The following is a 27,682-nucleotide window of genomic DNA, read 5'->3' as shown; positions in this document are numbered from 1 at the left end:
TCCTTGGAGGTTATCCAGGTGGTTACAGATGGCCTCTGAGACTAACGTGATTGCCTCTGAGACTAACGTGACGGCCTCTGAGACTAATGTGATGGCCTCTGAGACTGTGACGGCCTCTGAGACTAATGTGACCAGGTGTGCGTTGGAGTCCAGCACAAAGTATATTTAAGAATCTCACCATTGGTATCACATCAACGGTCACCACCTAGGGAATTTTCTTGGCCAAAGTGCCTAGAAATGAAACAAAAACTGCCTCTTTCAGTTTATTTCATTTATCAGAGCAAAAAAAAAAAAAAAAAAAAAAAATCCTCATTACATTTCCCTTTCAATTCTACACTTTTTCCAGTTCACCCAATTGGTAAAGGTCTGAGTTTCTGTGAGATTCTATTACTTAATAGCAGGTAGTTTGGGGGAAATTTATTTAATCTACCGGTTTCCTCATTTATAAAGTGGGAGCAATAACAGTACCTACCTCCCGAGGATTACATGAGGGTTAAAGGAAAGAATCTAAGCAAACAGCTCAGTGAAGGACTTGGCAAGGAGTGAGCACTAAATAATGTACACTGTTCAAGTTGTTATTATTCCTGGTTTGCAGATTCTGCCCTGGATGTTTCACTGCATTTCTGCCTGGAGGATTACCCAGAGCACAAACCAGGGTCAGTAGGACTTAAGGAAACATTCAAAGCCTGTCTGGGAAGTGGAGGTCAGCATCCTGTGAGCTTAAAAAATGCTCTGAGAATTTGGGAAGAATCCTGTGAGCACGAGAGTGTGTCCACAGGAATGCAACCTATAGGGCTAAGCCCGCAAGTAGAATAACTTAAATGATAAACTGGTTTCGTGTAGATGGCAGGCAACAGAATTTGCTCTACGTTCTGCCAGCAAAGGTCATGTGCAATTAGTAATTAGTCCACATAGATAAATGGCTACCCTGCAATTTTCTTGGGCAGGATTCTTCCCCAGCATTCCCCATCCTGAAGTCACAGTAAAAGCCCGACTCCTTACAAGGATCTCACAATCTGTCCTCATCTCTGACTCCTCGACCCCTCTCCGTTCAGGCAGGCTCTGGCCTCAAGGCCCTTGCAATTCTTCCCTCTGCCCCAGGGAGAGAAAAACACACACACACCTCTTTCTGTAGTCTCCCCTGGTCCTGGTTGAAGTTGCACACTCACTCCATCCCTCTGGCCTCTCCTTCCTTGCTTTCTGTTTCTCCTTGGCACCAACACCTTCTAACACCTTAACTCTCTGATGTATTTATTTGGTTTGTCTTTTTTTTTTTTTTGGCCGCGCAGCTTGTGGGATCTTAGTTCCCCCACCAGGGATTGAACCCGTGCCCCTTCGCAGTGAAGGCACAGAGTCCTAACCACGGGACCGCCAGGGAAGTCCCGGTTTGTTGTTTGTCTTGCCCTAGCTCCCCCACTGCTGAGGGTAAGGCTCTGTCAGGGCTGGGATTTGTTTTGTCCATGGCTGTATCCCTGGTGCCTAGAACAGGGACTGGCACCTGTGGCTCAGTGTTTGTGGAGTGTGGGGCTGGATTCACACAGAGTCCTTTCAACGCGAGATAATGTATCATTGGCTTTGTTTCATAAGCCAGTGTCCCAGCCACAGCACCAGCAAATTACCTACATAAATGTCAGAAGGGAGTGTCATGTGACTGTAAACTGAGCCAGACTGTTGATTGATTGTTTTTGTACTTTACAGAATCAAAGCATTAGGTTGCCTAAAAATTCCTAACTTCTGGCTTTTCAGGAAGCTTTATATCACACTGCTAATTTACTTATTGACAATGTTTTGACATGGCCTTATTCTTACTCTGAAGGGACTCATTTTAGTGATGTGTCCATGAATTATCTTTTTTCTCTATTTTTTAGCATTTTCTTTAATAAGCCTTTATTACTTGGAAATGAGAAATAACCAATGACTTTTGAGGGGGCCTTCCTACTAATGTGTGCAAAACTCTTTTATGAGGCAGAGAAACATTTTTAAAGTCATTGTCACTTGTCAGAATCCCTGGAAGAGCCAATCGTTTGAAGAATTGACAATCCCAGTGAAAGAGCAGAGGGCGGGGTTGTATCATCTTGGCGAGATTATCAATACTGGGTTTCTCTTCCCAGGATTCGAAGGTATTTTCAAGAAGCCATGATTGGAGAGTGAGATTTGACTTTAAAATCTAGGCCACTGAGGGCCTACAGCCAATGGAACTTTCTGGTTTCTGAGGAGACCATGAGATGCAGAGAATGCTTTATTTGATATCCAAGGACATCCACGATGTACTTCTTAATTCCCAAAGAAGTGATACAACCCTGGCTATTCAAGAGGTATTTAGGAACAAAAATTAAAATGAGATTAGGTAAAGTATACACAATACGTTAAAAAGTGCTTTACACACTGCAAAGGGCTCTGCAAATATTTGGTGTTGATGTTTCAAATTAGCTGGGCCCTGAATTTATCTGAAGGAAAAAGGACTTTGAGTTTAAACATTCCTAGTTGTGTGACTTTGAAGCAATCATTCTACTTTCTTAGTGTGTTTTCTGGTTTAATGGAGCTCTTTTTGGTTTTACCTCACATGACTCTTTAGGAACGCAAATGGTTGTGGAAATATTTGGGGAAGCATAGTGCTCTATATAATCTGAGCTGTTATTCTGGAGCCGTTGAATTGGCCAAGGCCTCCTAGAGTCTAAAGTACAGTGCATAATTTCCTATGAGAATCATGTTGGTAAGAAGTGCCTTACCTTAGGTAGATATGCTCCCAAAGTTAGTATCTAAATGAATTTTCTCTTTAATACAATGATTTTCCTTCTATATTAAATATTTCTAAAAAAATTCCATAAGGGATAAGGTGGATTTTTTTTTTTTTTTTTCCAAAGGAGGAAGCCAGGGTGTAGCATGCTGTTTCCAACTTACCAAATCAGGAACCTGCACTCAGGTTGGAACCCTACATCCCTTTCCCTAAAGGATGGGCTTTATGGGAAGTCTATACCACCTGTGGAAATATAGGCCTTCTCTCTGAGTCTGGCTGTGTCAAGGATTCCCCAGGACTGGATTAAATCAACTAGAGGGCAGGAAGATGGGCTGGGGAGGCAGCAGGAGTATCAAGACGGGTTGAGGTGACTCTAAGGTGACAGCCTTGCTGGAGTGGGAAGTATTTCCAGCCTCTGGAGGGGAAAGGAGAGAGCTCAATCCTTTTGAAAAGGGGCTGGCCCAAAGCAGGTCCCAGCCTCCCGTGGGTTTGGCAGGCCAACTGGCCCTCAGGCTGTGACTGGAACCAAGTCCTGGAGAGGGGCCCCTATCATGGCCCAAGGTGGGAAGACACTGGTCCTCCGTTAGCATGGAGGGTCCCGGTTTTTTACCCTCACTGTGGTTATCTCCTGAGCCAACATGGAGTCTGCTACCAAGAGATGCTCATAAATACTTGCTAAATCAGTAACTGAAGAGTGGTTAAACTATTAGCAGTGACAACAGAAGTATTTGTAAACTGCCCAGGGTCCCTACTGGTGATAAAAAGGATTTGGGCAAGAGGGGTATCCATAATTCTACCAGTGGAGCCTCTAGCCAGAGAATGCTGTTTTCTTCCTGTTATGGTGATCGTAGAATCACCTTTTCCACAGCTATTTAAATCTAATAGTTAAGGCTACAGAATCCTTTGGTTGATAGGTGCCACATTTCACAACCATAGTACCTGTTACGGTATAACAGAAGTACAGTTCATAATTTTTAGGTTTCAAAAAATACAGTCTATCAATTCAAAAGTTTGGAATATTTAACACTATTGTCCATGAGATTGAACTATTTATTCAATTAGATTGAAAATCCTTAGAGAAATCAACTCCATAGCTTTTGGGGAGGGGACCCATTTTGATCTACTCACAAGTGGGGATTTGGGGGAGGGGGAGCATATTTTGCGATTTTGGGTATGGAGATTTTTTTCAAAGCTTTTATACTTTCCTACTTCTAGGTGGCTATGAAGTGTCCTGATCTTCTGGCAATGTCTGTCTAGGTAAAACCTTTCTTTAAGACAGGCCTTGTCAAAGACACAAGGTAGCTGTTGAGAGTACAATAATGCATTTACAAAATCTGTTAAATGGTCATTTGTGTAAGGAGATTTATATAAACAGAAAATAGTTCTATTTTTTCTTTGCCAAGCAATCAAGCAAAACCCTAGGAACAACAAAATTAGGCGGAGGCCTTGGGGACAATGGCCATGCCTTCTCTGAGTAAGACATGAGCACCATCTGGAGGACCCATTTGAAAGTACAGCGTGGCAACTGAAGAACCTAATGTTTTCAAGCATCGGGGTACAACTGGTGAACAGGTGGGCAACAGAGGCAGGAAAGAACTACCTCCATTCCATGGCTTGAGCGCCTACTGTTTCAAGCTTCCAGTAGAGGACTGAGAATAGAGTTACTGAGTGAGGTACTTTCAGCCAAGGTGGGAGATGAAACCCTAACATCTGAAGAGTATTAACATTAGCTCCCTAGTAAATATAGGTCAGGAAGTGCTTGCAAGAGGGAAACAAACAGGCAAATAGGTCCCCAATTCGCTGCATCCTGTTATTCCCTCTCTCTGCCCTGAGTAGCGGGCCACATACAATACCCATTTTATTCCCAAGACATAAATGACTAATAGTTTAGTTTAGTTTTTGTTTTTTTTTTTCCCCAGAGGCATTTACATTTTAATAGGTTGAAAGCCTTAGTAAAAAAGAGATCAATAACAGGAGAATTTCCAATAGATGTCAACTTTTGGCTTTGGTGGAATAAGAAGAACCATCCCCTTTATCAAATACTTATTATTCCTTTTAAACAAACTAGGTCTCTTCCTTACTGATTCAATCGTTTGAATGAAAATATTTTAAAAGGAGTATTTAACCCCTTAAGAGTCTGAGTATTTAAAAACGCCTGCATCTCCTGTTTCTCTATTTCTCATGAGATACTGGAATTTCTAACCAGAAAGTAGTCCCTCAACACTTCTCAAATATCTCTGGTGAAAAAAATTTTTTTTAATTTCCAGTACTTGAGGGACCAATACTTGGGTAAATTAAAATCAAAATGTTATGAATTTTATGTTCATATCTAAGAGTTTAGTGTCTCTCTGTACTTATCTTGTCACAGACCAATAAGTGTGCAGACTGGCACTGGTCTGCGGATGGCGTTGGAGGATCACTGCTGTACCTTGTGTTTTCTCCCTTAAAAAATACCTGCATTTGGCCTAAAGATCTCTGCTCACCATGACCACCACGGTTACATGCAAGAGCTTGACTTACATCTCCCTTCCAATTTTTAAAAGAAGATAGCCTCTGAATCCATAATTACAGACATTTCAGACACTTTCTCATCTCCATTTAAACTGACCCTCTACTTGCACTGTGTTGACACAACTTTCCATTCCCTTGTTCATCAGTTCAACCGGTTTGGTGTTGCTAACTTTATTGGCGGTGAATTTGGCCTGGATGCCAGAAGTTCGTGTAAGACACTTGGGTAGCACAGAAGTTCAGGTATTTGAGGATTCCCAGGAGAAATCCATCTAGGAAAACAACATAACTGACAAGACATATGCTTGCTTTTTTTTTTTTTTTTTTTTTTTGGCCACTCCACAGCATGCAGGATCTTAGTTCCCCGGCCAGGGATCGAACCCACACCCCCTGCAGTGGAAGTGGGGAGTCTTAACCGCTGGACTGTCAGGGAAGTCCCGACATACGCTTTCTTGATATAAAGATTACAGGAAAGCCTCAGTTGAATTTTTCCCTCCAAAATACAGGTTGAAAGAGTCTTCTGATGGATAAGCAATTCTGGTATTCTGAAGTTTTTTCATCCATGGGTTAGAAGGCAATTAATTCTTTTTTTCTTATCCCTATAACCCCAAACTGAAAATTCCATGTGGCCATGTATTAAGTGTATTAAGTTGTACATTTCCACTTATAAGGCACAAACCCTACGCATCTCTCAAGAGAAAGGAAGAAAACAAAGATATGAAGACGACAAAGTAATCTAGGAAGAGAGGAGATTCATCAAACTGGAATGAAAACCCACCTCCCTTTTTAGTAAACAGAGGCCTTATACTGACAGGAAATACAGCCTCTGGGGAGGGTTCCAATGCAGCTCCCTTCACTGGATCAGTGCAGAAGGCAGTCCTCAGGGGGGCTGCGTGGCCAGAACACATCAACCGCAAGCCCCCCCCCCCATCCCATAGAAGCTGCTGGGCAACTATGTCCTAAACAGAACATTCTGCCTACAGGGTGCCCAGTTCACCATCCTCACCCAAAGGAGCCTTCGGGGACCAATCCACCATGAATGCACACATGTGCCTGTCCTGGGGCTTGATTAATTTAAGCTGCTCTAAGCTGAGGTACAACTGCCTCCCCGAGGACCCTGAACTAGGGTAGTTATGCGGGTCCTTCATGCGGCAGCGTCTATTTAAGAGGCTGGACCTTGAGTTCCTCTTGAAATAATCAGATCCCTAGTGGGACTCTTAGAACCAATTCACTCTACCAGGGGCTTTTTGAACATGCTGGTCAAAATCTGGAGAAGATGCTCTGGAAAAAGCTCCAGACCTTCTGGCATGTAAGGCAGCCCTAATAGATCTCAAGTAATCCTGCAATGCACAGGTATAAAACAGAAGGGTCCCATGACACCAAACGGTATCCATGCTTGCCGGCTGGACCTTCTGATGGCTCTTGGCACTGTGTTTTCTACTACTGTTTCCATTAGTATTATATGAGAGTAAGTTTCCTGAATGTCCACATGGATCCAAGCATTTCCTGGAAGTATGACTGCTTCATCGTCCTCTCTATCACCATGCAAGGTACAGATGGGACTGAACAGCACTTGGGAGAAAACAGCCAGGAAGACATCATCCTGAGAAAAGGGTCAGTGCTAGAGTGGGCCAGAGAAGGGACCAGAAGTCAGACGAACCGAGTAATTCATGATGTCTGAGGGTTTTACGGAATCTTCTTGAAGATTCTGACTTCTCCACCCCGGACAATCTGAAATCCAAATGAAATCGGGTCCTTGGGCCAATGTACCCAATTACCAAAGACCAGCATCATAGAAGAATGCTCATTTCAATACAGTGTGGTCCAGCCACCTCCTAACTTTTCCAGTCCAGTTGGATCATCCCTTTAGACCAGGCCTTGCCCCTGGAGGCCACAGTCAGAATTCTACTAAATTTTCAGCCATGACGATGGTTCTTAATTCAGTGTCCGATGAATCTTAGCCAAGGTCCCTTCCCTTCCTGTGTCTCGTAAGGCTACAACCCAGAGGATAAAGGAATACTTTCATTCACAACAATAACAGCAAAACTCTTGGACCCTTTGGCTTCCTAATGCCATAGCCATAGCCACCCTTGGAAATATGTACTCATTTAAAAGCCTGCTCTAAAAAACAAAAAGTCAACTCCTACTGTTGATTCAAGTTTTCCCCAAATCATATCAGGCCAGCTCCACACCACGCCCCACCTGCCAGCCTCAAGAATCTTTCTTGGTCAGTCTGGCCTTGATTTTTTGCCTCAAGAAGGCTGCAGTGGCTGCACTGCAGGCGACCAAGAAGAAGAAGGAGAGGCAGGCCACGTAGATGGACAGGGGGCTGTGGCGTTGCAGGAAGACCTCCTGTCGCCCCTTGTAGTCTAGGAGGATGGCCTCCAGCTGGGACAGTGTGCAGACAGACAGAAAAGCGTGGAAGATCTGATGCCCGTGGCCCACGATGTCACAGGAACCCGGGAAGTACTTCTCTGGAACCGGGCAGGAGAAGAAGTAGGCACTGACCAGGAAGAAGACGATCTGGAGGGAGTGGTACCAGACCGCCTGCTCCTGGCAGCCAGACAGGTGGCACAGAACCACGCGATGTGCCACGGGGCTGATGTCCAGGATGAAGGCCAGCCCCGCCGGCACCACCTGACAGATCTTCCTCATGACTGGGTAAGGCCTGCGGTAACGGTACTTAGCGTAGCAGCAGCCGGCGCAAGATAACCAGCCACAGAAGGCAGCTGCGGGCAGGAAGAAAAGCCAGAAGTGCTCGTACCAGGCCTGGTCGGAGGTGTAGAAGAAGTGGACCAAGGCACTGCCGTACTGGTAAACGCTCACGCCCACGTAGTCCACAAAGTAGAAGGTGTAGTGGGAGAGCTCGGACTTGGACTGCAGCAGGTGGGCCAGGAGGCTGAAGGTGAGGTAAGTGATGGAGGACAGGACGTAGAGGAGCAGGGGCAGGGCGTGGGCAGAGGTCCACGGCAGGCCCTCGGCCTCCACAAAGGCCCAGAACCGCAAGAGGACGGCCAGAGCCGCCAGCAAGTGGGTCCAGACGTTGACCACCTCGTTGTGTTTCTGAAAGAGGCTGAAGAAGTAGTAACGCCACTCGTGGCCGGTGGGGCGGTACCCAGCATGGATGTAGGGCTCCCGGAAGAGCTGGGGCACGTCGGTCTCTGGGACGGTGCCGGGCATCTTGGGCAGCCCATCCTCCAAAATCTTGGGCAGGCGGCGCAGATGCTGTCCACTCACGGACAGGGTGCTCAGACGCTCCAGGATGGCAGTCGTCATGGCTACACGGGGATGCAACCTACAGGAAACAGAGTAAAATGGGCAAAGATGCGGTGAGGGGGTGCTGAGCAAAGACTGTGAGGGAACTATGGGTTTTCTAGTGCAGCTGGGGAGGCGGGACTGCAGACAACTTCTTTGAGCCTCCTTTTTTTTTGTATGTAGGATAATAGAGTTGCACCAAGATCGCTTACTGCTCTGACATTCTAACTTTGTCTCTACTACTCACTACAGAGTGAGGCAAAGTCACATCTTGTAAAATGGGAATGTCAGCCACCCCATTTTAATGACATCTAGAAGGTAAGTGAGGGTGCCTTTAAAGCTTTCGAGTTTGCTAGATGATAATAAAATGTAACCATCAGGGCTTCCCTGGTGGCGCAGTGGTTAAGAATCCGCCTGCCAATGCAGGGGACATGGGTTCGAGCCCTGGTCTGGGAAGATCCCACATGCCGCGGAGTAACTAAGCCCGTGCACCACAACTACTGAGCCTGCGCTCTAGGGCACATGAGCCACAACTACTGAGCCCACGTGCCACAACTACTGAAACCCACGTGCCTAGAGCCCATGCTCCGCAACAAGAGAAGCCACCGCAATAAGAAGCCTGCACACCGCAATGAAAGAGTAGCCCCCGCTCGCCGCAACTAGAGAAAGCCCGTGTGCAGCAATGAAGACCCGACATGGCCAAAAATTAATTAATTAAATAATTAATTTTAAAAAATCACAGTGAGCCACAAACTCACTAAAAATCGCTAAAATTAAAAAAAAATGTAATCATCAGACAGGCTCTATCAGTACGAAGTTTAAGTGTTTTTTTTTTTAAGGAATGGTATAGCAAGAGACACTGTTCCATTTTATTTATAACAGTAAGAAATTGGAAAGAACTTTCTTGTTCAACAATAGGAAATTGGTTTTAAAAAATCATAGAACCATAATTTAAGCCGTAAAACAGAATTGTGAGCAAACAATAGAAATATGTTGTGAATGTATTTAATGACATGAAAAGATCTAGCTGTATATTCATTGTCTATTATCCCAATGTCTTCCTAGTGGAACCTAGTACTTTTCTCTCTTCAAATCTCCTATACTTCTTCATCCATCCTCACTCAGTCTAACATTTTTCCTATTTTATTGAGAAAATGCAATCAATCAGAAGAGACTTCTGCAATCTACTACCACAACATTTACCCACCAGCCAGCATTTCTGTCACATATGCTCCTTTCAATGGCTGGAACCATCTTGGTGAAGACCAACCCTTCACTATTCTGTCCCTTGGCGCCATCCATTGAAGAGTTGCACATCATTGTAATGACACAAGAGGGCGCTTTAAATGAGGGATCTTGTAAACCACTCCAAATCAAGTCTCGAATATCGTCTTGAACTGGCATAGACACAAGCACTCTTCAACCATACAAAGCTTTTTTATGTATTTTACTTAGCATGAAGTATTACACTGAAATACAAAAATTATCAATGTTGATATTACTAATGAGAGCCTACATTTCTTGAGCACCTAATCTTAAATTACCCACTAATTTCACTGGGAACTTGAAAATCTGAGATAAGCAATAGTTACTTGAACCTCAAGGTCAAATGGGTCATCAATCAGGTTGGTAAAAACCAAGGCATATTCTGAGAAATATTTTTTATAATTAATTAATTAATTAATTTTTGGCTGCATTGTGTCTTTGTTGCTGCGCATGGGCTTTCTTTAGTTGCAGCGAGCGGGGGCTACTCTTCGTTGCGGTGCATGGGCTTCTCATTGCGGTGGCTGCTCTTGTTGCAGAGCACAGGCTCTAAGCGCGCAGGCTTCAGTAGTTGTGGCACATGGGCTCAGTAGTTGTGGCTCGTGGGCTCTGGAGCGCAGGCTCAGTACTTGTGGCGCACGGGCTTAGTTGCTCCGTGGCATGTGGGATCTTCCCGGACCAGGGCTCAAACCTGTGGTCCCCTGCATTAGCAGGCGGATTCCTAACCACTGTGCCACCAGGGAAGCCCTATCCTGAGAAATCTTAAGAGCTGAACAAAATTAACATGTGGCCTAAATTTAATGAAATCTAATTGCAAAGACTGTGTGTGTATTTTTTTTTTTTTAATTATGCTCTGGAAAGCAAGTGGTTTTGGACTTGCCTCTCCTGAGAACCCAAATATGTATGCAATAAATTTCAGCCCTCACAAATGTTTAACTTGGGCTTCCCTGGTGGCGCAGTGGTTGAGAATCCGCCTGCCAATGCAGGGGACACAGGTTCAAGCCCTGGTCCAGGAAGATCCCACATGCCGTGAAGCAACTAAGCCCATGCACCACAACTACTGAGCCTGCGCTCCAGAGCCCACGAGCCACAACTACTGAGCCCGCGTGCCACAACTACTGAAGCCCACGTGCCTAGAGCCCGTGCTCTGCAACAAGAGAAGCCACCGCAATGAGAAGCCCATGCACCGCAATGAAGAGTAGCCCCCGCTCGCCGCAACTAGAGAAAGCCTGCGTGCAGCAATGAAGACCCAACACAGCCAAAAATAAATAAATAAATAAATTAAAAAAAAAAAAAAGAATGTGCATCAACCATAGAGCTTTTTCAGAGCAAGGATTGTCTGCTCAACAATATTCCAGGCTACCAAGGCCACAGAGGAAGAATAAAATAAGACCACCTACCTCAAGCCGCTTACAAGAAGAGTCAAACTTCACGAATCAACAGCCACCACCAGACCGCACGTAACGGAGTGTTAAGTGGAGAGAAATACAAACAGGCCTCTACGGAGCAGAGCTGCTCGGGGCGGCTGGGGTGGCCGAGGGGGACACAGGCCTGTGCTGGGCCTGGGAGGATAGGACTTACACATGTGAAGGGGTGAGGAGCGGGCCTTCCAGGAAAGGGGCAGAACACGACCCAGGATGCTATGGCCTCTGTGGGCCCACGAGCAGAGGGGCCGATGCGGAAAAAGGAGGAAGTGAGTGCGGTGGGTGGCGTGGCATTAGCAAAGTGAGTTTAGGTTTGATGTTGCAGAAGGAAGAGGGGAGGTTTCTCATCCCTGGAGTTTTTGCTTGTTCAATCCTTATGTCACGTGAGCTCGGGGGACTCATGCTATAGACCAGCACCTCCTCTCCTGGCTTAAGTGACACTGCCCTCTGTGGTCCCGCCTCTGCTTTCTTCTCCCATCACCCTGTCAACTGCGGCATCTGTCCCCAGGGTTCCACCATCGGCCCCCTTTTCTGCCTCTGGTACCTCTCACACAGACACTTCTGCCATGTCCTTGGCTTCAGCCAGGCCCTGTTATCATAGGATCCCCAAATACATGCCTCCAGCCAGATCTTTCCTGAGCTTGGATTCAAATATCCAGCAGCTCTGGTTTTGTCCAACTGAATATCCCACGGGCGTTTCAAACCCAACCTCTTCAGCCTCCTCCTTCAGCCCAGACTTGACCCGTCCCTACCTCTAATCAGTCATGGAGGCCTGTTGATTTTATCTCAACGTTTCTGGAATCCATTTGTCCTTTCCATTTCTACCGCTTCCCCTTGATTTGGGCCTTCAAGATGAACTTGTGTTGATGAGGAAAACAGCGGTCTCATAACTGACCTTTCTTCCTCAAGAGGTGGTTCCCCCACCTCACATCCCTAAACCCGCCCTCTAGTCTCCAAACCACTTCACGGGGATAGTTTAAAAGCGGAGACTGATCACTACTCCCCTCCTCAAAGTCCCTCAAGAGCGCACCATTGTCTACCACACAAATTCTCAGCCCGAATGTGCAAACAGGCCCTTCTGTAGACCTCCTTCCCCGTTCCTATTCCAGCCTCCTTTCCCAGAGGCCACACCCAGGCCACTTGGATGGCCTGGATCATAACACTGGGAGTTTTTCAAAGGTGCAACACTCTGTCTCCCCTGTATGCTTCTGCACAAAAGGGCAGCTCCAGCAACCCCAGCTCATCAACACTCTGCCCAGGCGCCAGCTCTGCCTGTGGGCTTTCCTAACCCCAGGCTGGATGAGGGCGCCCCAGCTCCCACCTACCCTGGCCTTGCCTCCCCATCACACTTCTCTCCTGGGGCCCTGACCCTTGGTGATGAGCTCACTTCCCACCACACCCGGCTGCTTTAAGGGCAGGGGCTGTGTGGCATGCAAGTTCCTATGTCTAAGATGATATGTGGCATATAAAATAATCATACACCTAATCATGATTTACTGAACAAATAGTTCTTTAGGCCCAGACGTACGGCATCAATTTCCTTTTGTTCTGCCAGGTTAAGGGAAAAAAAGAAATAATGGTTTGCAAGTCGGGAAGTCTGGCTGTTAATATTTGCTCTATACAATGAGCTATGTGGCCATGCCCAAGACATTCAGCTACTCAGGGTCATTTTCCTCATAAATAAGGGTGGGTGGGAGACGATTTCCTGTCTCTCTACCTCTCAGGAAAAAAAGAGAGTCGATAATGATAAAATGGGCAGTAGCTGAATGATGCTTTGAAAAGGCAAACCATGCACATTAAAGTACCAGCAATATCTGAACTAAAGAACACACAGAAGGATTATAATTTAGTAATATATATATATATTTTTCTACCTTATAATTGATTTTAATGCAATCTTTGAAAATTGAAAAGGAATATAATATTTTTAGTTACATTTCTGGGATTCTTCCAACTGCTTTATTAAGAGCTTTAATTAGATTTAGATTATAATGGGATTGGAATTAAAAGTTCTATTTCTTGAGTACAACATCTGCACCATGAATTCAGTTAACATTCACAAAAAAGTGTTATAAAATGTTACATCATGCCTTGGACTCTTTAGGGGTCCAATCTTAAAGTTTTATCTCAGGTCCTCCTTTAAAACTATTAATAATGCTAATAGTTTTACATCTAGAGTATGCCATCTAAAAAAACTAAAAGCTCCATGTTTGCGAAACGGACATAGTTTGGTACTGATGACATTTTATCCGGAGGCCAAATAGAGGACTCTAAAGCAATGGTGTTCCCTGATCTATTACAAGGGCCCTATGGGAACTGACCACAAACTTGGAATAGCTGATTCCCTGGAGAAGCCCTGGATGAGGAATTAGCAGTTCCAGCTCTACCACTGACTATGGGATTTTAGGCACATCACTCAACTTCTCTATACTTGTGTCTTTGTCCATAAATCCGGGGGTATAATCTCTACAAGTTCTAATGCTAAGAAATTCTGTAGTTCATCTGGACTATGTTTTGCTTCGTGCTAAAGATCCAGCAGTGTGCTGAAGTCACCAACAAACAGATCCTGTGACATCACCTCGTGTCACGGCCTCATGCAGATGTCAGGAAGGTGGCCTGCTGGTTGCTGGACAGAGAACAAAAGAGCAGCAATTTCCATCAAAGAGGGCAGAAGAAACGCTTCCAGAATCCACAGAAGCCCAGCCTCCCACAATGCTGCAAAACCATAAATGGCTGAGAAGGAACAGCAGCCAAAATGCCAGCTTGATACCCATTTATAAGGCCTGGAACCCTGCTGTGAGCAGCCTTTGGTCTGACCAGAGACAGAGGTAGACTTGCAATGGCCTCAGACAACCCCAGGACCTCCTCAGTCATCCATCAAGTGAGAGGCTGCTGGGCCCACACTGATCTTTGCAGCCACATCTGCCAAGTATCATACCACTGTTTATAAAGTCATATTTTAAAAAGCGGCAGTACCAGCAGAATCCTATTATGAGCAGAGACAATTTTAACATGGATTCAGATTCACCAACCGTTAATGCATAACCACTCCATATTTAAGAAAACCTAAAAAACAAATAGCATTTCAACATCCAAAAATGGGAGATCTGATTTAATGATGATAAATCTATACAATAGAATACTACACACCCATTAAAATAATTATGTAGATATATTACACTTATTGTTATGGAGAGATACGCAGGACATAAATATGTGCTCTATTTGTTTCTCACTGCAGTCTCCCCGACACTTAGAACAGTGACTGACCAGCACATAGTAGATGCTCAACAAAGATTTGCTGAATGAATACATGAATGGAAGACATTAGTACAAGGAAGAAGCAAATTAAAAGTATGCATCCCATTTTTGTAAAGATATACCTATGGCACAGAAAAGGTATGGAATTGCAAATAATCAAAACATCAATACAGACATTGCTAAGTGGTGGGATGACAGGGGAATTTTACTTTTTGTCTGGAGTCGATACTATTGTTATAGTACTTTTGATGATGAATATTTACTACTTTTGTAAATGAAGTTACTGCTATGCAACCAATAGGAATATTTGACAGAAATTTGTAAAAACTGGTAAAACGATTAATTAGTACAATTAATTAGTACATCCTCCCCCCAGCTGCCAAAACACCCCAGCATTATAAAGGAATACATACTTATTTGTATTATTCTGTGGATTTTGAGCTCAACTAGTTAGCAGATCATGTAATAAAGTTATTGTCAGGAGTGTCGATTAGAGAAAAAACACACAACCTAGAAGTTGAGAATTATGTTTTATTCGGGGAACTTACTGAGGACTATAGGCCAGGAGTCAGCCTCTCAGATACTCTGAGGATCTGCTCCAAAGAGGTGAGGGAGGAGCCTGGATATATAGGAGTTTCTGTTGGAAAAACAACAACAACATGTAGCAGAACATCGCAAGATCACTGCTAATCTCGAAAAATAGACATCTCAAGTTAATGATTTTAGTGCTTTTCTATGTATGGGCAGATGCAAGAGTCTGGGCTCATTGAAATTATTCCTCCGATTTGCATCTTAACTATGTAGGGCCAGTATCCAGTTTTTCTCCACCCTGAATTCCCCTCAGGGCTCACTGCAGGGGCAGCTGCAGTGGATGAGGGCTTGATGGTGGACAACATTCACCGTTTACTGGAATGGCAGGCAACACTTTTTGTCTGCAGGAGTAACCTAGCTATACTTGCCAGCACGGATGTAAGCTAATGGTCATGGGGCTGGGGGTGGGGCGTTAAAGGCGAAAAAAATTGTGTAACATCTGCTGGTAAGGCAGCAATCACGTTCTCTTAGCTTGGGAAAACCAGTATATGCAATATTGTCGCAAGACTTTTCCCGCTGCGCACAAACCCAAACAGAGTTAAGAAGGGAGTCAGTCCCCGACCTTGTGGGCACCTGGCGCAGCTGAACCCTGCCTATAAAAAAAAGCGAGGCACACCTGTGTGCCAGTGTGCCAGGAACACATGTCACCTGGGCTCAGTGACCCCTCCACCTCTGAACGTCTTCCTCTGTGGCTCCGCCTAACGTGGGCAGGAGAAAGAAAAGACAGCGTTATAATTTGCTGCTCTGCCCTGGGGATTTTTCTCTTTCTCCAGCTGGAACTCTCAGCTGGGACTCCTTGTATTTTCTTTTTTGTTACTTCCCGTCCTTCCCGCATCTCAGCTCACCTCCTCACTTGAGCAGGTACTATTTTCAAAACGCATCAGTACAGACCCAGAATGCACCGCCCACACGCAGTAAGTAGTATCTGTGTTTAATTCTAGCGGGAGAATTCGGAGGAGCTGGGAACAGTTTAGAACGTGTTGAGCAGTCTAAGGTCAACGGCCAGGCTGGCTGGTATGGTGATCCTTTTCCTTCAGAGACTGCTTGTTTGGGTAAAGGTAAGCTCTGATGTCTGAACAGCCTGTTAATTAAAGCCTGGGGTCAGGAAGCCTCCCGGGACTTTCCACAAGAGTGTAACCACTGGCTTCATTCAGCATGGTCTGGCTTCAGCTATGCAGCCTCTCGCCTGTAGGAAGCTTCATCACCTATCGGCAAACCTGCTGGGACCCGGGCCAGCCCAGGTGAACTCCGAAGAGAGCCGCAGATTGCCATTGGCAGGAAATCAATCCTGGAAATGTACTTTCCATAGCAGAAGAATCTGATAACCAAGAAAAGCCGGGTTGGTGCGCTGTGTAAGGAGTTCGGCGTTTCCTAGCAATTCAACGTTAACCCCTTTGCAGCTAATGCTGTACACGCCCCTGGTGGTCCCAAGACCTCGGCTTTTTATTTGCTACCAAGAATCAAGCAGGTTGCTTCATTCTCAGTTTCTCTTTAGACAGCCTCAAGGCCTTAGTTCAATTCCACATTGGCCATGAAGTTTTCTCCAGGTCATCTTAATTTCTTTCCTCCCAGAATGCTTACCTACCTACTCCACACGTTTCGGTTAGCAGAACGTCTGGACTTACGTGCTACTTCCCTGCTGTGTGTGCAGAGAGCCCTCCTGGGTTGCAAGTTCCCTGAGACAGAAACACGGACTTACCCATCCTTTATTCCTCCTATCAGCAATTATCAGAGGAAAGGTGGCCCAGAATGTGTCAATGGATGATTGTTCAAAAACAGAGTGAAAGAAGACTCTCCTTTGGCCCTCTTTGCTTCTAAAGGTAAAACCGGTGAGATTTTAGACAAGGAACATGTTAGGGATTTTTCAACAGGAAACAACATCTGACTTGGATGTTGTTTATCAGGGTGTAGTTCATCCACTTGGGAGGTATCCATAACAATATTTAAATTGTTCACCGGATTTCCAATCACCAGATGACTTTTAGTCTATTTCCTCCTATCATTGGTACTTTTGTGCCCAAGAATGCCTAAGCAAAGATGCAGGGAAGGGAGGCCAGGCAGAAGAAAAATAAAGTAAAGGAACATTGAGGCGGAAGAAAAATAAAGTAAAAGAACATTGGAGCAGGAGTTAGGAGACCTAGTTTTTTATTCTCATTGCATAGAAAAAAGCAGAACAGACTGTCCTGGTTCCCCGAACAAGCCACACACTTCGCATCGCCAAGTACCCCTCTACGCCTGGCAAACCCTGCTTCTCTCTCAAATCCAGGCTCAGCTATAACCTCCTCTGTGAAGTTTAGCAACAGACTCAAGCAGAATTAATCACAACCTGTTATATCCCCTTAGCCTTATGATGCAGCTGGTAGTACGTGTGCCTTCTTTATATTAAATTGTGAAATTCATTGAGTTGCACAAGGAAGTCACTCAAGACATTAAAAAAATCTAAGTTTGTGTTACTTAACTGTGAGACTACCTGAGGCATGGAGAATTTTTTTCGAGTTTCCACTATTATCTTTTTTATGCATATAAAAATTTGCATTTTTAATTTTTTAAAAATAATTTTTATTGAAGTATAGTTGATTTACAATGTTGTTAGTTTCAGCTGTACAGCAAAGTGATTCCGTTATACATACACACACATATATATATATATATATATATTCTTTTTCAGATTTTTTTCCATTATAGGTTATTAGAAGATATTAAATATAGTTCCCTGTGCTATACAGTAGGCCCTTGTTGGTTATCTATTTTATATATAGTAGTGTGTACGTGTTTAATCCTGAACTCCCCTGCCCCAAGACACAGAGAACTGAAGTGATTTATTCACAGCTCTAAACCGAATCAGCCCTAAGGTAGGGGCACTGCTTCTGACTTTCCTGCTCAAGAGCCCAGCCACCTAGGTCTCCGAAAATGAAAGCCCATAAAACACAAATGGAATAGGAAGAGCTGGATAAGACCTGGGAACCCGTGTGCCTGTGAGCTGACAGCAGGCTAGGAATCCTGGCTCCCGCTGGGACATCTGGCTATGTTGTCCAGAGCCCTCACCCAGGACATTCCAGGAGGCTCTCCTAAGGGAACCCCTCTCCACTGTGGCCTTTTCTACAATATGAAGGAGAAACTCATAATCAGTAGCTGATCTGGTTAAAAATCCTTAGTTATTCCACAGGCGAGTTTCATCGGAAAAGTTGATTATTCAGTTCAGACCAACAGCTGTGAAATGTCGCACTGCTCTGGTCTTCATCTCCATTCTATTACAACCTGGCTTGCAACAAGGCGGTAGTGGTTTCTCACTCGGGGTTACTCGAGCTCCAGGATCTCAGATTTGACGTTCCTCCTTCCTGATCACAACGCTCCTGATTTCCACCTGGACTATTTCCTCACCCCAGCTCACACGCTCCGGGCTCCTCATAACCCCCAGCCCTTCTGTCTTACTTCACCTGCTTCACTTGCCCCACTGCCATCCCAACGTGCCAGCCCCTTTGCTTCTACCCTGGAGTACTCCAAGCCTGCCACCCAGCCCCATCCTGATGACATCGAATTTTTCTGTTTCCCTCACCAGTACTGTGTACTGCTTTAAAAAGGCATCAACATTATGAGACCATGTTGTATCCGTGCCTTTTAACCTCAACAAGACTTCACTTTATCCATCTGGAGATCCCATCAGCATCTTAAGCTTTGCGTGTTTAAAACCAGACCTCTGCTGGGACTTCCCTGTCAGTCCAGTGGTTAAGACTTCGCACTTCTACTGCAGGGGGCGTGGGTTCCATCCCTGGTCAGGGAATTAAGATTCCACATGCTAAGCGGCGCAGCCAAAAAAAGTAAATAAAAAACAAACAAAAAATCAAACCTCGGCTGTGCCTAGTTCTGTTACCAGTGTGACCAATCTCCTAGTCACCAAGCCTTGAAATCAAAGTGAAATTTCTCCTTTTCCTCCTTCCCTCACATTCCAGTCATCAAATCCTGCCCTCCCTCCTTTTTTTTTTAATTGCAGTATATTCCTTCTCTCACTCCCCTGCAGGCTGGTACACTGTCCCAGCTAAACCATGATGATAACCTCCTAACAGACCTTGCCTCCTCCAATCTCTGATTTAGCTAAAGTTCAGCTCTGATGAGGATAATGCCCCAAAGCTGCCAGGAGCCCTCTCCTCTCTGCCAAGTAAAGCTCAAATCCCTGAGGCTGCCGTCAAAGTCTTCCCTGCCCTGATCCACATCCTCAACATTATCCACTGTCGATTTCATGAAGAACGAAACAGAGTGAAGGGAACAGAACATGTCAGGGTGCACCTCACACATTAAGGATAAGTACTGTCATGAAACTCCTGGTTCCTAAAATAAAATAGATCTCTTACTAAGGGTCACGTTAAAGTTTGAAAACCACGGATCTATATACCATTTACTATTCCTAAACGTGCCCTGTGACTTTCTCTTTCATTCTGAAATTACAAAATACTTCAAATATACAGAAAAGTATAAAGGATGATACGACAAACAATTGCTTGTCAAATCTTATGTCATATTTACATAAAAATAAAATCTTGTCAGATTTTATTTTAAAAAAAATTTTTTAAAGGTTTTTTTTTAAATTTATTTATTTAATTTATTTATTTTTGGCTGCGTTGGGTCTTTGTTGCTGTGCGTGGGCTTTCTCTGGTTGCAGTGAGTGGGGGCTACTCTTCGTTGCGGTGCGCGGGCTTCTCATTGTGGTGGCTTCTCTTGTTGCAGAGCATGGGCCCTAGGCGCCCGGGGTTCAGGAGTTGTGGCTCACGGGCCCTGGAGTGCAGGCTCAGTAGTTGTGGCGCACGGGCTTAGTTGCTCCGCAGCATGTGGGATCTTCCCGGACCAGGGTTCAAACCCATGTCCCCTGCATTGGCAGGCAGGTTCTTAATCACTGTGCCACCAGGGAAGCCCTTCTTCAGATTTTAAAATACATTCATGATCCAGAGAAAACTCTAATTTGAAAAGATACATGCATCCAGTGTTCATAGCATTACTATTCACAATAGCCAAGACATGGAAACAACCTAAATGTCCATCAACAGATGAATGGATAAAGAAGATGAGGTAAATATACAATGGAATACTACTCAGCCATAAAAAAGAATGAAATAATGCCATTTGCAGCAACATGGATGGATCTAGAGATTATCATACTAAGTGACGTAAGCCAGAAAGACAAACACCATATGATATTACTTATATGTAGAATCTAAAATATGCTACAAATGAATTTATTTACAAAACAGAAACAGACTCCCAGACATAGAAACAAATGTATGGTTACCAAAGGGGAAAGGGGCGGGGGAGGGATAAATTAGGAGTTTGGGATTAGCAGACACAATCTACTATACATAAAATAGATAAGCAACAAGGTCTTACTGTATAGCACAGGGAACTATATTCAATATCCTGTAATAAACCATAATGGAAAAGAATATGAAAAAGAATGTATATATATATATATATATATATGTATCTGAATCACTTTGCTGTTCACCAGAAACTAACACAACATTGTAAATCAACTATACGTCAATTAAAAAATATATATATGCATGTATATAAATATAAATATATGCATGTACGTATATATGTGTATGTGTGTGTATATATATGTATGACCGTACGTGTGCCTGTATGTATCATCTATGTCTATAATGCAGGTAACTGGGACCTAGCCTCCTATAATCACTCATTCCTTTCCTTCTTCCCCAGCAGCAGCCACTATACACTGAACCTGGTGTTTTTCATTCCCACTGTTTTCTTATGAAAACATTATGAGATTGTAAAATTATATAACTACATGTAATAATATAATAAAAAATCATAAAATTAAAAATCCAGGGCTTCCCTGGTGGTGCAGGGGTTAAGAACCTGCCTGCCAATGCAGGGGACATGGGTTCGAGCCCTGGTCTGGGAAGATCCCACATGCCACGGAGCAACTAAGCCCACGTGCCACAACTACTGAGCCTGCGCTCTAAAGCCCGCGAGCCACAACTACTGCAGCCCACGCACCTAGAGCCCATGCTCCACAACAAGAGAAGCCACCGCAGTGAGAAGCCCGCGCACCGCAATGAAGAGTAGCCCCCGCTCGCGGCAACTAGAGAAAAGCCCGCGCGCCGCAACGAAGACCCAATGCAGCCAAAAATAAATAAATTAATGTTAAAAATTAAAAATAAATAAATAAAAATAAAAATCCATAAACTATATATATTGTTTTGGATATTCTTAACCTTTATATAAATTTTGCACCTAACCTCCTGCAGCCTTCTTTCTTTCATTTAATGTTTTGTGTTTTTTCCACATTAATTAATTAATTAATTTATTTATTTATTTATGGCTGCATTGGGTCTTCGTTTCTGTGCCAGGGCTTTCTCCAGTTGCGGCAAGTGGGGGCCACTCCTCATCGCGGCGCGCGGGCCTCTCACCATCGCGGCCTCTCTTGTTGCGGAGCACAGGCTCCAGACGCGCAGGCTCAGCAATTGTGGCCCACGGGCCCAGTTGCTCCGCGGCATGTGGGATCTTCCCAGACCAGGGCTCGAACCCGTGTCCCCTGCATTGGCAGGCAGATTCTCAACCACTGCGCCACCAGGGAAGCCCTTTCCACATTAATTGCTACATGATTCTCTAATTGATTCATTTTCTCTGCTGAATATTTTCCAAATACCCCAATTTATTTGTCCATCCTCCTGTGGACGGACATGCAGGTTATTTCCTGTATTTGCTATGATGAACAAGGCTGCAGTGTGGTCTTCTTAGCTGTGTGCCTACAACGGGGATTCCCCTTCAGGTCTTGGGCCAGGCTGTTCCCTTTACCTGGAAGGGCCTCCTCCCTATCTCTACCTTAGAAAACCTCACGCATTCCTGAAGGCACCTCTCAGAGGGTGATTCCTCCACACCTTCCGATCTACCCAAAACAATATCCCTTCTCCTGCAAGTTTGTGTCACAAAATGATGTCATCTCATATAACTTTGTCCTGTGGTTGTTTGGGTACTTCTATATCCCTAGCAGGCCTTACGGGCAAGCACTGTCTCATGTGGCATTAAATTCCCTCCCCCCAACTTAGAGCCTGGCACGTAGATTTGCCCAGAGTAGACCCTCAATGAGTGAATGTGGAGTCCACTGAGCTTTCCTTCTTTCTTTTGCTACTAAGTACTGCTATCACCACGGAATGACTTATATCTAATGACAAAGGTATATACCTAAAGGGTGCTACCTTCCCATGAATTATCATTTCACCACCAAGAGAAGCCTGTCTCTACCGTCCACACTCTGTGCTGGGAGAAAATGGATGTAGAGGGGGACACTCTCAGCTTGATAACCACCTGGGGCCAAATGCCTGTGGGCAGCTGCTTGTGCATAAAGATCAAGGAAAATATTCTTCCTCCTCTCTTCAAAGCTCCCAAGATACCACGTTTATGCCAAAAATTTTATAAGAATTTTGTTCAGGGAGTTCCCTGGTGGCCAAGTGGTTAGGATTCCGGGCTTTCACTGCCATGACCTGGGTTCAACGCCTGGTCAGGGAACAGAGGTCCCACAAGCCGTGTGGTGTAAAAATAATTTTGTTCAGAACTAAAAGCAAACATTGGGCAGATAACAATGTTACCAAAACACGGGTTGGGGGGGTGAGGATGGGGCTATTTTTGAGCTTGGTGCTGTGCTTTTTCAGTCAACCTATGCTCATTGCCATCAGCGTAGACAGGACTTAAGAGAGGAAGTATGCTTCTCCTCCCTTCACCTCGCCCCTGCAACTTTAGCAATGATCGTGCAACTTTAGTCTGGGGAGAGAGTCTCGAACAGCATGTGTGTTTTCAGTGGCTGCTGGTGCGGCTTCAGAATCCTCGCCTGGGGCCAGGATCTTGAAGGGGCAAAGGTGCCTGATACCTACAGATGTTCATCTCCCTTCCAAGTTCAGTGTCGTGGAGGTGGGGGCATGGTGATGGGTTTCTTCCTGATTCCAAAGTAGAGATTCATGCTCATTGTACTTCTTTTTGATTAGACATGGAAAAGGTTAAAAAATGAGATGTGAAAAAAATCAACTCAAGAATCACTGCTGCAAACCTCTTTCAATTTTTTTCCTGAGTACAAAGTAGTGGCTTAAATGATGGTAAGTTGATACCTCTGTATACCAGCCTCATAAATTAGTAATCTAACATGTCCAGATCACAGGATTTTTATAAGCAGCTCACCATTCCATGCCCTATGACCTACCAGATAAAGAAAAACAGAAGTAAGTACTCTTGAGCTGCACTGCCTAGTTTTGGGTTGACAGAAAGCTCAGCTGAAGCCCTGAAAATCCTAGTCTTATGGAGTTTAAAACATGTATTGGAAATGGGCTAAACAACAACATGCAAACTTAGGTGTAATTAAAAAATCAAACTCCTGACTGTTGTTTCTAGGTTATGGAGTTTGACTGTAGAAAGGGCCAAGTATAAGAACAACCATTTCTCTTTACTGTAATATAACCTCAAGTCTCAGATGACATCTGATTATAATCTGTGCAAAGTGCTACCGGAGTGCCTGGATTGTTTTTCCAATTGAGTTGAAATGCCCATGTCCACAGTTTCTGCGTCAGCTGCCCACCACTCTTGAACTTTACAGATACACACCACGTGATCATTGCCCGGGCCTCGCCACATATCATCTGGGGGCCCTGGACGATCTAGATACCGACTGTAATCACAGCCGAGAGACAGACAACTCCTTCCAGGCCTTGCTCAAATCTCATCTTCTCAAGGAGGTGCAGACAAAAAATGTTGCCTGCCATTCCAGTAAACAACAAATGCTGCCCACCACCAAGCCGTCATTCACTGCAGACACCCCTACAGTGAGCCTTGAGGGGAATTCAGGGTGGAGAAAAACAGGATACTGGCCCTACAGAGTTAAGATGTACATCTACGGAATAATTTCAATGAGCCCAGACTCTTGTATCTTCCCATAGATAGAAAAACACTGAAGTCATTAACTTGAGATGTCTGGTTTTTGTGACTAGCAGTGATCTTTTGATGTTCAACTATGTGTTTTGTTTTGTTTTGTTTTGAGCAAAAACTCCCATATATCCTGGCTCCTGCCTTACCTCTTTAGAGCAGATCCTCAAAGCTGTCTGAGAGGCTATATCCTGGGCTATAGTCAGCCCTCGGTGAGGTCCCTGAATAAAACTTAACTTGCAACTTTTAGGTTGTGCGTTTTTCTTCAGTCAACAGGGGCCTCCCCACTGCCCTATTGATCTAATACTGCATTTGCACCCTCCCGAGCTCTCTAGAACCCTGATACTCTGCTTTACTCTTTTTTTGGTTTTCTATTGTACTTTTCACCTTGTGACCTAATATATTATAGTCTTTCTCAAATTTTTAAAAAAATTGTGGTACATACACCTAACATAAAATTTCCCATCTTAACCGTTTTTAGCTGTACAGTTCAGTAGTTAAGTACATTCACATTGTTGTGCAACCATCACCAACATCCATTTCCAGATCTCCCTTCATCTTGCAAAACTGAAATTCTATACCCAGTAAACAACAATTCTCCAATTCCCACTTCCTCCAGCCCCTGGCAAACATCCTTCTACTTTCTGTCTCTATGAATTTGACTACTCCAGGTACCTCATATAAGTGGAATCATACAGCATTTGTCTTTTTGTGTCTTATTTCACTTATTTCACTTAGCATAACGTCCTCCAGGTTCATCCATGTTGTAGACCATGTGTCAGAATATCCTTCCTTTTTAAGGCTGAATAATATTCATTGTATATATATACTATATGAATATGTATATACTCATCCATTGATGTACCTTTAGGGTGCTTCCACCTTTTAGACTATTGTGAATAACACTGCTATGAACGTAAGTATGCAAGTATTTCTTTAAGACTGCTTTCAGTTCTTATGGGTATATACTCAGAAGTGGAATTGCTGGATCATTGGTAATTCTATTTTTTAAGTTTTTGAGGAACTGCCATACCATTTTCTATAGTGACTGCACCATGTCACATTCTCACAATAGTGCACAAGAGTTCCAACTTCTCTGCATCCTTGTCAACACCTGTTATTTTCTGGCTATTGACTGTAGCCACTCTAATGGGTATGAGGTTAATATATTATTTTTATTTATTAAGTTTATTGTCTGTCCTAGCCCTGCTGCTGGCCCAGAATATAAGCCCCATTAGCAGAGGTATTTTTGTCTGTTTGTTCACTTATGTATCCCCTGGTACATAGAACATTACTTGGCTTATACAATAAGTGTTCAGTAAATATTTATTGTAAGAATGAGTGAACAAATGGATGAATGAAAGAAAGACATACTAAAAGTATACTGGCTTTTACCTTCCTTGTTTCTATGTCAAAATCTCAATCTTGGCTTTGACCATCATATATATATATGAACCTCCATGGATGAACCTGGAGGACATTATGCTAAGAGAAATAAGCCAGACACAAAAAGACAGATGCTGTATGATTCCACTTACTTGAGGTACCTAGAGTAGTCAAATACATATATATATGTGTGTGTGTGTATGTATATATATATAAACCTTTATCTAAGCTACATAGGACATTTTTTTTTTGGCTGAGCCATGAGGCTTGTGGGATCTTAGTTCCCTGACCAGGGATCGAACCCAGGCCCCCTGCAGTGGAAGCGCAGAGTCCTAACCACTGGACCTCCAGGGAATTCCCCCTTAGCACCTTTTGAAAGCATTTGCTGAGTCTACTATGTGCCGTTATTATGTTCAATATTATTCAGATGGAAATTCTGAAGCACCTGGAATTTAATTTGTTTTTGACAGCTCACAAGAAATCCAAAAGAAAACCAAGGAGAGAACCCGTAGTACACAGAAAACTTAGTCATTACGTGGAATGGGGCTTATTTAATGCCCACAAGGTATCTCTGCTCAGCTGTAACAAAGATACCTCAAAATGAATACGACCCACAAAGAGAATTGAGCTTCCTCCACTAAACCTATTTCTATCCCAGGTTCCTTGTTCCTGTTCAGTAAATAGCTTCAGCCAGGTGCTCAAGTCAGAAACCAGAGAGATATTTTTCCCTCATCTTAACCTGGTGCTCCTCTTTATCTAGTCGCCAGTAATAGTTATTATAATAACTCAGTATAAGGAGCACTTATTCTATGCCGGGCACCGTTCTAAGTTCTTTGCATGTTATTAACTCACAATCATTCCTCACAACTCTATGACATGGGATTTATTCTTCCTACCTATTGTACAGATGAGGAAAGAGGTTAAGTGTCTTGCCCAAGGTCACCTAGACAGGAAGTAGTGGAGCCAGAATCCAGAACCAGGTAGGCTCACTCCAGAGGCCACGCCCTGAATGTCTACCCTATTCAGGAAGTGCTTTCTGTTCCAACCTCATTTATTGAACATCATTCTAAAATGCATTAGTTCACTTTCCTAAATGTGTAAGTGATAATTTTGATAATTCAGAACTGTCCAGGTCCTTCCTCTCCTTCTGGATGTCAGTGGTCATGACGCAGCTTGGATGATGGAGGTACCAATGGTCAAGAAGACTGGACGGTGCCTGTGGTGAACCTAAGGATTTACTGGGAAGTTGTTCTTAAATAAAAGTTCCAACAGGACTTTATTTTCTTGTGTTTTGATGTTTTTGTCTTCAAAGTAGAATATGTCAGTAAATATTAGTTTAATTGAAGACTTTGATTAATCAAAGCTACCCTGAAGTAGATACACGGTCATTAATATCAACAAGCCACAGCCATTATAAACACCATTAAGAAACAGACAACGTCTTCTTTGAAGTTGTATTGATCTTGGAGGTAAAGTGAGCTGGAAGGCAGAAGGCCCAAATCCTACTCTCCTCAAATTAAATGAATCACATACTTACAAATAAACCACAATCCTTCTGGCACCAGTAGCGCCATCTGTAAACTGAGAATATTAAAGGCCAACAATTTGATATTTCTGAATTAAAGTTGAAGGAAAAAAAAAAAAAGAATGTCATTACAAGCCTAAGACAAGATGACTACAGGTCCAAAAAGTGCCACTTCCAAGTTTTAAGCTTATTCAGTGTCTAATAGCTAATTATATAAGCTCACCATCAAGTCAGCATTCAAATAAGATGATTTTAAACTCCAAAGAGTGTGTTCTCAAGTCCCAGGGTGCCGGGAGAAAACAAAAGACACAGTACCAGCCAGAAGCTATTCCAGCAAGTTCCACAGATCATATGGTCTTGGGAAGAGACAAGCACTTATTGTTACGAGAAAAATTCAAGGTCAGCACAGTACTTGCAGTTCCACTGCCCCAGTGCTCCCTTCCACAAAGGATTGTAGTATCTACTGAAAAGTTGCAATTATTCCCCAGCTCGCTATTTCAGCCTCACAGGCCACTTATCCACACCAGAAAATTCAAATACTTTGGACGTTCCTGAATAACAACAGCAAATGATGTTTTTTGGCTTATTTTTATATGATGTCCTAAAAGATGGAGAAAGTAAAGAATAATAGTAAGCCAGGAGTGATTTCAGCTTAAGTATGATTTTTAGATAAGCATTCCTAGACAAAAGTACACACTTAGGACAGGGATTCTAAACCTAACCTGATTTTTTGAAAAATACCTTTAGAACACTTGGTCAATCTAATGCTTTCTTTGACCTATATGGTTTTCCCCCTCTCCCTTCCTC

The 27,682-nt window shown here is 43.7% G+C and overlaps 1 protein-coding gene across 3 annotated transcripts in view; it reads right to left on the bottom strand.

Annotated features, from left to right (window-relative positions):
- Positions 1–3,797: 3,797 nt before the first annotated feature.
- The window catches only part of PAQR8 (progestin and adipoQ receptor family member 8), a 39,112-nt gene continuing 15,227 nt past the window's right edge, over positions 3,798–27,682 (bottom strand). Inside the window, exons 1-4 of one of the 3 annotated variants that reach the window (XM_068558968.1) lie at positions 16,739–17,253; positions 15,656–15,737; positions 14,997–15,085; positions 3,798–8,540 (exon numbers count right to left, since the gene is read on the bottom strand). In XM_068558968.1, the coding sequence (XP_068415069.1) occupies positions 7,457–8,521 (1,065 nt within the window). In that variant the 5' untranslated portion in view covers positions 8,522–8,540; positions 14,997–15,085; positions 15,656–15,737; positions 16,739–17,253 and the 3' untranslated portion in view covers positions 3,798–7,456. Of the gene's footprint in view, positions 8,541–14,996; positions 15,086–15,655; positions 15,738–16,738; positions 17,254–27,682 lie in introns of those variants that run through there. The other 2 variants (XM_068558969.1, XM_068558967.1) reach the window with 2 other exon arrangements.

This window comes from Eschrichtius robustus, chromosome 12 (assembly GCF_028021215.1).
Source record: "Eschrichtius robustus isolate mEscRob2 chromosome 12, mEscRob2.pri, whole genome shotgun sequence".
NCBI classification, from domain to species: Eukaryota; Metazoa; Chordata; class Mammalia; order Artiodactyla; family Eschrichtiidae; genus Eschrichtius; species Eschrichtius robustus.
This window is presented reverse-complemented; position numbering and strand designations above follow the sequence as displayed.